The 12,100-nt window shown below is 45.7% G+C and overlaps 1 protein-coding gene across 1 annotated transcript in view; it reads left to right on the top strand.

The window, feature by feature from the left end:
* UBP24 (ubiquitin-specific protease 24) overlaps positions 1–11,259 on the top strand; it is a 45,758-nt gene extending 34,499 nt beyond the window's left edge. The window contains exons 3-7 of the mRNA XM_086780205.1: positions 3,372–3,553; positions 3,700–3,950; positions 10,074–10,216; positions 10,418–10,603; positions 10,750–11,259. Of these exons, the coding sequence (XP_086636331.1) occupies positions 3,372–3,553; positions 3,700–3,950; positions 10,074–10,216; positions 10,418–10,603; positions 10,750–10,950 (963 nt within the window). The 3' untranslated portion in view covers positions 10,951–11,259. The remainder of the gene's footprint in view (positions 1–3,371; positions 3,554–3,699; positions 3,951–10,073; positions 10,217–10,417; positions 10,604–10,749) is intronic.
* Positions 11,260–12,100: the final 841 nt, after the last annotated feature.

Below are 12,100 nucleotides of genomic sequence, written 5' to 3'. Positions count from 1 at the left end.
CCAACTCAAAATTGTCACATAAATCCATGTCAAGACTCAACAGTCATCTCAGCTCTGTCGACACGATACACCATATATCATACATGATTAATCAAAGTAGTGAATAGATAGTAGAATCTAGATACATGACATGAATCCATGATCTAAAAAGTAGATAAAAAAAGTAAATGTAAAGTGTCTCATGTGACAATGTCACATGAAAGTCAACATGCTAGTCTCTAGGAGCCTAGAAGCTAGCCCTCTATGGATTCTCTCTCCGAAGAACCACTAATGTCGGAGGTATGAGTACTACTAGGAGAATCGGAGGTCTCTAGCTCTCCCTCGTCTGAAGCATCTTACGGCATCATCTCTCACATGAAGTGAACCATTGCCATGACCCCGCTCACCATGGCCACCCTTGCAAGTAATTGTAGTAGCTCTATACCGACGGGCATTGCTACTGCCTCGTCTTCTGCATGTCTGGAGATGAGCACTTGAGGATGTACCCGCATGATTATCTTGGAGTTGTGGTGAAGGTAAGTCCTCATGAAGATCACATGACTCTGTAGTAGCAAGAATGGTACGTGTGTGGGTACGTGTCATGCGTCTGAAGCGTGCCTTATCCTCCCGAAGGAAATCATATGGCATATCCTCATCTGTGCGTCTCTGAATGAATGTGAGATCAATGTGCCCACCGCGCTCAAGGCCTTGCTCTAGCTGTCAACCTCCTTCACTTTCCATTGGAGAATTTCTCCTCCTTGGATGCTCCTATCCTTGCCTTTGAGCTTCTCAAGCAAGCGAAGCTTTGCATTGAAATACACCAATTTATCTAGTTAGCTAGTGCTGAGCCTGTGACAAATCAACCACAGGATTGGAAGTTGGAACTTGGTCCATGATTTTGATTTCTATCTTTTAAGATTCGTAGTACATACTTCAAAATTTAAAATTTAAAGTTTTGATTCTCAAGACTCTAATACAATGGACATATACCTATTTCTCTTCTTGGTGTGAATATCTGCGCATATGCTCCATATGTGCTTGGTTGCACCACTCGTACACTCTTGGGAGAGTACTCAAAGAGTGAAGTCTGCAAACTTGGTGTTAAGCGTTAATTTATTTTCCACCAAGAGACGGCTTGGACGGAAGGCCGTCTTTGCTTATGTCTCATGGCAACCTCCCACGCAAATTGGTCACGATCGTGTGTAAAGAGAATGACATCCTCCTCAATTCTATTCATAGTATATACATTTGATTCAAGAATCAAGATAAAAGAACTTAAGTTTGTAAGTTCTTATTTGAAACTTGAAAATTTAAAACTTGAGGTAAGACTCAAGAGTAATGTGGCTTGTTACTCCGTGGGAAAGACTCTATCCAAGTAGGAAGTCCAGCCAAAAATCAACTTGTGATCATTCCAGTGGGTTGCATCCTTGTACAAAGGATGAAGCATGTATGATATGAAACCAATTCCATCTTTCAGTCCAAATGAGAGAGAGGTCCGAAAGCTTGCAAGTTATACATTACATTTTATAAATTTCAATACTATGATACTATCAAGTGGGAAGTTGTCCAATTATCCATTAGTCATAAGTCATGACATTGGTGATTGAGCAAAGAGAGTTGCAATTGCATACTTGTCCCTCGACAAAGCTCTACATGTCGTCATGGATTGCCTAAGGCTCTAAGCGCCGCTTATAGTGGTACAATAAGCTCATGGTGCACCCCCCTCATGATCAAAGAGTCGTAAGATGAAATAGAGAGGTGCAACGGCTTGCTTAATAGCCTCAGCCTCATCCCAAAAGTCCATGCTCAAGATGTATTCTACAATGAGATGAGCATCAGGCTTCGGACTTCCAACCCCAATTCCCCACTCCTTGCTATAAACAAGTCGGCGCAGGGAGTCTTTGGTTTGCACCATCTTGAAATGGATTATGCGAGAGGCTAGAGTCATAAATTACAACTTCAAATTCATGTCAAGAGTGACAGAGTCTAGTAGAGATAAAGATGACATTCATGAATCATGATTTAAATTATAATTTTCACACCTCTGAAGTACAAGAAAGAGATAGCCGAAGCGAGTCTTTGCCGGCTTAACAAGATCGTAATGGCAAATCTCTCTAAAAAGTGCCAAAGCTTGTGTCTTGCAAGTGATAAACCTTGTGATGCGCAAAGCTTTCTCCAAGACAGGCTTTACCCAACTAAGCGATGCCGCATCCTCCATCATCAAATCAAGAGAATGAGAAGTGATAAACCTTATGATGCGCAAAGCTTTCTCCAAGACAGGCTCTACCCAACTAAGCGATGCCACATCCTCCATCATCAAATCAAGAGAATAAGAAGCACATGGAGTCCACACAATGGTTGAATAATCCCTTTCTACAAATTCTCCCATCTTTCTGCAATTTGAACCATTGTCTGTGATGACTTGGACCACATTTTGTGGCCCAATCTCTTCAATAGCCTGCCTAATGTGCTTATAAATCCACTCTCTAGTAATGTGCAAGCTGGGAGGGGAGGCATCAACGACATGCAATAATGTTGTGCCAGCACAACAAGACACCAAGATGTTGATCATGTGTCGTTGCCTCTGGAAATTTCATAACATAAAAAGAGACAAGTCATAAGAGTTAAGAGTCAAGACACTCACAAGTCTGAGTTATAATGAGTTTTCAAGTCTCAAGAGTCAACATTCAAGTCATTGCAATGTAACTTGTTGCTTGTAAGATATTAAAAGAGGGAAAAGGAGTCACTTACCATGTCACTCCATCCATTAGAGACAATGGAGCATCTATACCAATGCCAACATGCTTTCAATCCCGTCAACTCACTTTGGATTTGATTGACTTTACTTGTAAAGTGTGTGGTTCTCAAAGACTCGAATTGACAGGATACAAACTAAAATCCACTCTTTCGTGAAGGTGAGTCGAAGAAGTGGCGGGTACTGTCATTGTGTCGAGAGCTGCAGGGTATCGCTCGTGCTCCACGTGTCATTGTCCTTTGTCAGGTGGGCTACAGCCTACCTAACTGTATGGGCATTTGTGAATTTCTTCAAGGAGTTTGAATTCCAGCAAAACAATGATAGTAGGGCTAGAGGTTGGAAAGCCTTTTGTGCCATCAATGTTTGACAATGTTCTCCACAGCTTCAATCCTCAACAGCCCACCACTGGTGCTGCAAGACGCAGGTACCAAGTTCTGTTGTATCGCGCGCATAGCAGACAGACTAGAGCAGTGCAGCGCGGACAGAGCAGAGCGCCTGTGTGCAGCCAGAACAGAGTGCCTGTGTACAGCGCGCGAGCAGAGGCCAGTGGCGGAGGCTCACGCCATGCTCTGAGAGAGAGAGAGAGAGAGAGAGAGAGAGAGAGAGAGAGAGATTGATTACAGCGTTTCTTTGTCAGGTGGGCTACCCAACTCTACGAGCATGTGTGGATTTCTTCAAAGAGTTTGAATTCCAGCAAAATGATGATAGTAGGGCTAGAGGATCAATCAATGTTGGAAAGCCTTTTGTGCCGTTAATGTTCGACGGTGTTCTCCACAGCTTCAATCCACAACAGCCCACCACTGGTGCTGCAAGAAGCAGGTACCAAGTTGTCTTAGCTTCTACCCAAAAAAAAATTGCCAGCTCTCATACAATTTATGGCATGGCGTCCCTCTGTAGCTTGGAATGATTGTGCAGGAGTATCTTTTTTTAATGGGAACCATTATTTTTTGATTTTTGGAACACAGGCAGGAAGATGCTCAGGAGTTTCTCAGTTTCATGATGGATCACTTACATGACGAGCTGCTCCGCTTAGTAGGAACAGACCAAAATGCTGCTGTAATAAGAAACCACACAACAATAGTGGCTAATGAAGAGGATGATTGGGAGACTGTGGGTCCTAAGAATCGTACTGCTGTCATTCGCACCCATACCTTCAGCAAATCTGCTCTCAGTGATATATTTGGAGGGGAGTTGTGCAGCGTGGTCAAGACAAGAGGTATGAAGATACTTTGCTATTGAACATGCACTTTGGGAATTTTTTGTTAGTCCCATTGAAGGTTTGAGGGATCTGTGGAACTTGTCCCTGTGGTGGGTGAATGCCTTTTCTCTCTGAGCCGAATCTAAGAATGCCCAATGAGAATTGTACCAATGACTCCATCTAGAATATTATGGTCCTTTAAGTCTTTTGTAGAAGAATTCGCACAATGTAGAGAATGTTGCGCTAGTATGGCGGGGTTCCAGGTGACAGAATGGATCTTATGCTCCCCAAGCACTCTAGTTAATGAGAAGCTTGTGCATTCAACATGGGGAGTGATGATGTCAACAATATTGAGACTCCGGCTAACAAGGTGGAGTCGACTGATCGAGTTGATCGTAGTAAATGCAGAGCAATCTAAGCATGTATCGTATGTATATGGATACTCAACAGCATCATGGACTTTGTTCCCACAGTGCAAATACATGACGAGTTAACAGCTCCCAGCTCATCAAAGTTGTGAGTGAAGTGAAGCAAAAATGTATGGCCACATAATATTTCAATTTGGAGGATTGTTCATACAGCCACCCAGTGCAATTTAACATGGATGAAAATTCTAGGAAGCACTTCCCAGACACCCAGGCAGTAGTGGGACACGGGAGGAATAGGGTGGGGCAGAAACATGCACATTTCATTGATGTTCAGGCATTACCAGGAAGAAAGAGTGTTAGATCCTTCTACATTAAGGAAGAGCTTTTGATCCTGCTTTTTACTTCCCCAGGTTTGCATAAGAGAGGGTTAAGCCTTTTTTGACACACCTTAGGGTTTTCCGGGCACATTTCCCTGGTACAGGACAGCCAGGGGATGGCTAGCAGAGGTCCGGCAGATGGTTTGGCCAGCCCGGCACCAGCTGCCAGTGCCACATGGCAGGCTGCCTCACACATGGCAAGTCGGTGACAGTGGTTCTACAGGGCGACCAGCAAAAGTGTACCATATATATACGTGGCCCTGGTAATTTTCATCTGCAAATATCAGCGTTGAACTTCTACGGAGCATCTTCGCTACAGTGCAAGTTCAGGTCAGGAATATTCGGGAATCAGTACTGCGTTTTTCCTCTGAGTCATTTTCCTTGTACTTGAATTCCAGTTGTAACACCTCTTTCTTGCACGTAATACAGGCAGTAGTTTAGGACTCGTGTGCGCTGTATGTGTGATTCTGCTGCACTCTGAAAACCCTAGCAAATACGCGAGCTGCTCCCTCAAACCGTGCCCTCCCCCCCCCTTCCCCTCCTCCCGGCGGGTTTCCTTCTCGGTTCCGTCTTCCCTTTTCCCTCTGCTCTGTTGGGTAGATTCTCTGTTCTTGGGTATTTCTCTTTTGGCAAGCCTCGGCCCTTTTTGGTCTTCACCCCTCAGGAGGACTCCATGGTACCCGACCAAGGCTGCCGTTTCTTGCCTATCTTTCTCTGAAGCGGACCTCCAGCTCCTCGCTACGATAGTTGCATCTTTTTTATAGTCCTCCACTCTGGCATGCAAGATTGTTGGTAGCTGCCCTGCATGTGGACAACTCAGAGATCTTCTTCAGGCTAGCCTCCTTGAAGAGCCTGCAAAGATCATAGACATTCATCCTTTGGGGCGCGGCTACTACCAGGTTGAGTTTGACTCGCCAGAGGTGTCAGATCGAGTCATGGAGCTGGGCCTCGTCGCATTGCGTACGGCCCAGGCCTTCTTTGCGAGGAGGTAGCCCCGCATATGACCCAATGGCTGGCGTTTCAGGCTTGCCCGTGACAGTTTGCTTCCCAAGATTTAGGAAGGAATACCTTCCTCTTATTGGTGGAGCCATTGGGAGAGTGATGCGATCCCCCCCCCCCCCAACTGCTGCTTTGTCCCTTGCTCGTGCGGCCGGGATTCCATCCCTTTCCATCTGTATTACCTCGCTGGAGACAGGGCCTCATGTCATATCCCTACCTTGCGTTCGGGGAGACACCAACACCATCCTCCAGAGTGGAGTACTCAGGCCTTCCTGGCCAATGCTTCATTTGTAGGCAGATGGGACACCTCGCCAGAGCCTGCCCTTGGCGCCAATCTAGGAGACCGCCTCCGGTGGTCCCCATCGGTCCTAGCTCAGATCTTCACGAGGGGGTAGAGAGAGAGAAAGGCTATCAGGCAGCCGAGCACCAGGACACGACCGCGGACGACTCTGTTGCTAGAGAGTGGCAGACCATTGGTCTATGCCAGGGCCGTCAGCCGGCTTCTAGAGCTAAGCGTCGCCGTGGTGCGCGCTAGGATGGCAGAGAGTGCAGGAGGATTCGGTTCTGTCAGAGAACCGTTTCAAGCATTTATTGCAGCACCCACCTGTCGACGATGGGCCCCCTCCAGTCACTCCAACCCCTTTGGTTTGGCGGCCGTTACCTTGCTGAGACCCTTTCTCCGGTTCTCGGATTCCAATGAGGCCAGCTCCGCTCCAGGTTGGGTGCTGTTGGAGGGCACTGGGAGTGCTCTAGAGAGGCGGAGGGAGGGTGGAGTGCGGGCTCGGACGAAGAGGACGAGGCGGGGGGGCTGCTACGGGAAGAGTTGGAGGCGAGGATGGAGGATGAGGAGGGGGGGGGGGTGGAGAAGAGGGAGATAGGAGCGGTTGGGAGTGATCCATCGACGAGGGAGGGTGTTGGGAGAGGCTTGCCGGCCAAGGAGCTCCGTTGGCCATTTGATTCATCGTTTCTTGCAGCCACTATCTCCTCAAAATTATCAAGTCTCTCACCTTTGCATTTCAAGAGTACCAGTCCCTACTGATCACTAGACACCAGGCTCGTGCTAGAGGTGGGAGATTTGTAGCATCATTGCAGCCTGACACATATGGAGAGCTTGATGGAGCGAAGCCATTGAGGGTACCCACACTTCACCTGCCGAGTCCATTAGGAGCATTTGGCTTGACATCATTCATAGCCTCGATGGTCATTGGGGGAAGTTGCAGGGTAGCTTTGACCGCATGCAGAAGCGGTGGGAAGTTTTCTTGAGGCTCTGGCGGCGTGGCCCTTTTCTCACAGATAGAGATGGTGATTCCACTTGGCATTACAGACCACCTGTGCGGTTATATCCCCCCCTCCCCCCCCCCTCTTGTATGAGATAGCCTTCTCCTCGTAGAGCGGCCAGCCGGAGGAGAAGTGCATCTTTCTCCACCTTTGATCCTTTGATCCCCGCTCTGCACATGGAGGCGAGTTTGTATCTAGCCCTTCGTGGTTGTCACCATTTGGTCACCCAATTGGTCCACCCGTGCTTTCTCATCATGTATGTACATTGGACTGGTGTCCATGGCAGTTGTATATGCCGGGGATTGATGCCACTCATGTGATACTGTGGACTTGGCTTTCCGTTGGGACTTGTGCCTCTGTGTACATGCCCGGAAATGCATGGTGGATTGGTGTTCCATTGGGTCTGGTACTTCATGTTCTTGCCTGGAGCACGTCTATTTTGGTATAGTCTCGTGAACGGGGATTGTCTATACCAATGCTGTATTGCATAGCATCTTTATGTGCTTGCTTGCAATTGAAATTGCATGCTGTTTTCATGCTTGCTTGACCAATGTGTAGTTCTAAAATTATCCTAGGCCCCCAACTTTAATGTTTATTAAAGTTTCCTAGGGGCCACTTAGGTCTAGGGGCCACCCATGATTCAAACATTATTTATATTAATGTTCTTGGTCCCCCTTCACACTTGGAGATGTCCACACATCATACTCTTTGTCCGGGCACCCCAAATGTGAATCATTTAATATTTTTGCTCAGCAACCACCATGCCCACACTTGTGCTGTTCCATTTTCACAGGGTCATGACAGTACAGCAGCTATACAGTGGTCTTGCAGCCGTACAGAAGGCGTTACAGGTTTCCACAGCAAAGGGGTATTTTTGGCTGTTTTTATGGATTGTTTTCAGGGCTGATTTGAGAGCTCTTCGGGGGCTAATTTGAGGCCCAGCTTTGGGGCTGATTTGGCACGGAGTTCAGGGGAGCTTTTGGCTCCGTACCGGGCTGATTTATGGATGGTTTATGAGCTGATTTTGGAGGACTGTTTTGGGACAGTTTTGGACAGCTCCTAGAGATGTTTGTATCTTGGCACTGGATAGAAATCTGGGCAAGATCTGTGCTGATGCTTTGTGGAAAATCCGGTGCTGTATGCACCCGCACCTTGGTATCTTGTAAAAGCTTCTGTGTGAATAAAGAAGTTTCTACGGGGGGGCCGGCTATTCCGGCTTAGTGTGGTGTTATTGTATTATTTAAGGTTCTTCCGTTGTGTCGTGATGCTCTGTCTTTCGTATTTGAAGTGTTGGTCTATTCAATTGTTCCGGGTCCCCTATCGGTTTCACTATCCACTCATAAGAGAGTGTTCACACACTACTAGCATACTGACCCTTTTAGGGGTTGTTCACACACACACACACACGCACGCACGCATGCATGGATACACAAACAGGGGTTCACACATAGGAGGGGACACACACACATGACTGAATCCCAACAAATCCCCTTTTGGAGCGAAGGTGGAGATGCTTGAGAATGCCTTCAATAGTCATAATGAATTGGTATCTAGACTGTACCACGAACTCCACTATAGCAAGGACAAAGCATGCTCTCTGCTTCAAATTCAGAGGCTCAATTATGAGCATGGCCTAGGGGCTCACCAAAGCATGGTCTTTGTGAAAGAATCAAAGACTAGGGTTTGCTTTCAGGGAAACAATGGCAACAACACCCATACCCTCGTGTTGGGCCGGATATAGGAACTTGACCAACAAATGACAACCTACATCAATGCACCAAGGCCACCACACACCCCCGCCCCCCCCCACAACCCTTTGGCAGCCCCTTCCTCCTTGGACCTAAATTTCATCCTCGAAATGGTTCACCCCTTGCTCAAAAGCTTGTGCCAGGATGGACACCAAATTTGGAATAGAAGGTGCCTCGGACATGTTGTGGATATACGAGCAGATAAAGCTGTCAAACACTTGTTCATGTGAGCTGCGTATGCATCCATACTAGCCTGTACACTAGCAAGCAATGCTGCAATTGGGTCTTTGTTCATGAAAGCTGTGTTCCAATCAGCGCGAGAGAACCTTAATAAAATCTTTCCCCAAACTTGACCTTGTACACTCCTGGATTCTATGACTGTATGGCTCCACCCTTGCCAAGCATCAATGTACACAGGTGCTGGAAAAGAAAAAATTTGCAGGTGCCCTAGGCTTGTCCTAAGCTCCAAAGCTAAATTAGCAGTGGTGTCCAACTGTAGAGTGTCTACATATCCTGCCGATTGAGCTTGGTGGTGAGCTCACTGTTTAGGGTATACCCTCGTTTGCATTTGGAACAACCTGCGTGTAAATCTAGTTGAAGCAAGGTTATGCTCTAATACCAAATATGGTGGACTTGTGTCTAATGTGCAAGTGAATAGCAACATCGGTTTAGCGACACACATGCACAATACACAACTGCCTAAATTATTGTATATTTATGTACAGGAAATGTGGTACAATAGTACTCTCCAAATATAAAATGATACTGAAAAATGTTGATCGCTGATTGCAGCCCAGACACTGCTGTAGATCAACGTTCAATCAGCCCTAGACCAGAGAAATGCTGTGCAAAAGGCTCAATTGGAAGAATTGAGATGCATATCCAGCCCACCCTTATGTAGTACCTAGAAGCCCTAGTAATGGCATGTTCATGTGTTTGATCAGTATCCATGATTGATAAGATTTCGGTGTTACAGCTGCCCTTCCATTACACTGCCTGCACAGATTATTCTGCACTCCTGTCAATACAGTTTGGCTCTAAAGCCTGTCCACCGAGGAGCTGTCCATACAGCCCTTTCTGTGAAGCAGGTGCTCATGCAGATCGGATGTTCAGTCCGATTCCGGACAGTCTTGGCTGTTACAGCCTTGGCAAGGAGAGGGGGGTGCCTGCTGTTTAGAAGGCCCCGCTGTTCACGAGCAGCATGTTCTTTGGGAAAAGCCCATCTTTGCAACACTTACTACTTGGTCTGCTGTTTTAATGGGTCATTATTATTCTTCATACAATTCGAAGTGTCTTGCTGGAGTTATTGTGCTTTATGCTGGTTAGATTGCACACTGGATTTTTTGACGGTTCTAGCTGTGCTCTGAACAGGAAGCAAAGCTTCAGCAACTGTGCAACCATTTTTGGTTTTACATTTAGACATCCTGCCGGAAGCTGTCCATACTGTGGAGGATGCACTGAAGTTGTTTGCTGCCCCCGAGACTCTTGAAGGCTACAAAACTATGGCTGGAAAGGTCCTCTTAGCTCATTTGATATATCAGCTTTGTTTTCAAGCTCTAGTTACTTCTATTTTTATGAACTGTTAAGTGTATACCATAGTGGGCAGGGGTGAGCTGTGTACAGTGTATGGTTTGCATACCATACGAAGTGTTGAGGTTTGTTGTAAGTGGTCTTTGCTCGGAATTTCATTTGACAGTTTTTCCTGTTATTTTCAGGCTGCCGTGGTCAGTGCGAGCAAGTCAGTGAAGCTTCAGTCCTTGCCCCAGGTGTTAATCCTTCATGTAAAGAGGTTCAGCTATGGTGCCCAAGGCAGCAGCAAGTTGCATAAGGCTCTGCGTTTCCCCTTCAATCTTACATTGGGACGGGATCTACTGACCAATACAGTCAGCTCTGGATCCGAGGTAAATCCCATAGATTGTCTATACGAAATTTCCGACCTCGGGGTGGTGGTGGGCTGGGTGGGCGCACGTATGACATAGCTTTAATGCCTGCTAATCTTATTGTGCTTTTTCAGGTTAGCTTAACTTCTTTCTTATGCTTTTAACAGTCACGGATTTATGAGTTGGTGGCCACTGTAACTCACCATGGGAAGGATCCCTCTCGTGGGCACTACACAGCACATTCAAAGCAACTTGATGGTCAGTGGTTGCGGTATGATGATGGAGTGGTGTCGGTAGTAGGAGCTAGCAGGGTTTTGCAGGATCAAGCGTATTTGTTGTTTTATAAAAGGCTTGTAAATATGCAATGAAAGAAGAGAGACTAGCAGGGTGTGCCGGATATTGTTCAAATTCCTTTTATGAGTTTGCAGGCCATAAGTATGTGGTCTCGAAAAGATTTTGTTGAGACTGCAGCAGGAAATCTTCCATGTTTTCTGCTATGGAGCTCCAGAGAGTACATTGTTTCTATATTGTGGCTGTAGTAATTGGTATTTAAGAGCTGATATGATTTAGAGTTTTGGATTTGATTTCACTTTTCATTTAGTGGGATCATGCATGTAGGGTAAGAGGGTCAATATGTGAACACTTGAAGAAAATCAACCTTTTTGTTTTTTGTTTTTTCTTTTTGGTTCTCCAATCTAGCATGTGTGTGTGTGTGTGTGTGACGAAACACCCAAATAATTTTTGATTTTGGCTTATTTCTTTAAAAAAAAAAATCTAGCATGCGCGTGTAGCAACTAAAATCAAGTTTTTTCCCAAAGTTTGGTGTGGATAAATCAGCATGCTTGAACAAGTTGACCATGGACATGTATTCTTCCTTTGGGCACGACCGAAGCTATGCAATCGGTGAAAAAAATAGATTGTGTATGTTTCAAATGGTAATGCAGTGGTAAAAGACATAGAACTTGTAGGCATAGCTGCACCCTTGCCTCCCAAATGAGAGTTACAGGGTTCAGATCAACCCTTGTGGTATGTGTTTCAGAACCCTCTCTCACACCTTGAAACAACCTAAGTCTTTCTCTTAACTTTTAACACAAAATTCTCGTCAATTTGAAGCATTACATTGTCATGAAATGCCTTATATTTAAGTCCATGGAAATGAAGCTAGATTTCATATCATGAAGTATACCCTTAAAGAGGGGGTTGTAGCTCTGATTCTTCCAAGGCCATGGAAAGGGAGGCTTACTAGATAGAGTAGTGATAAAGGACATGAAAAGTTATTTTTGGAAGTATGCTTAGATTAAAGAAAGAATGAATCTGTGCCCCTAAATAAAGGATGCAATTGTATTTGAATATACTGAGCTTATTAGGTTGATACACTCGTGACTAAGGGGAAACAAGCTAGAATGTTTTAGTATTACACTCACAAATGGTGCCATGGTTCATGTGGTGATGCATTTAGAATTCCCAAAGAAAGCCAAGAGACTCTTTTCACTTGGTTGATAAATGAGCTATAGAAGT

The sequence above is a fragment of the Cibotium barometz genome, chromosome 41 (assembly GCF_041138505.1).
Source record: "Cibotium barometz isolate CiBa-2024 chromosome 41, ASM4113850v1, whole genome shotgun sequence".
NCBI classification, from domain to species: Eukaryota; Viridiplantae; Streptophyta; class Polypodiopsida; order Cyatheales; family Cibotiaceae; genus Cibotium; species Cibotium barometz.
The sequence above is the reverse complement of the archived record's forward strand: the minus strand, read 5'-3'. Positions and strand labels throughout refer to the sequence as shown.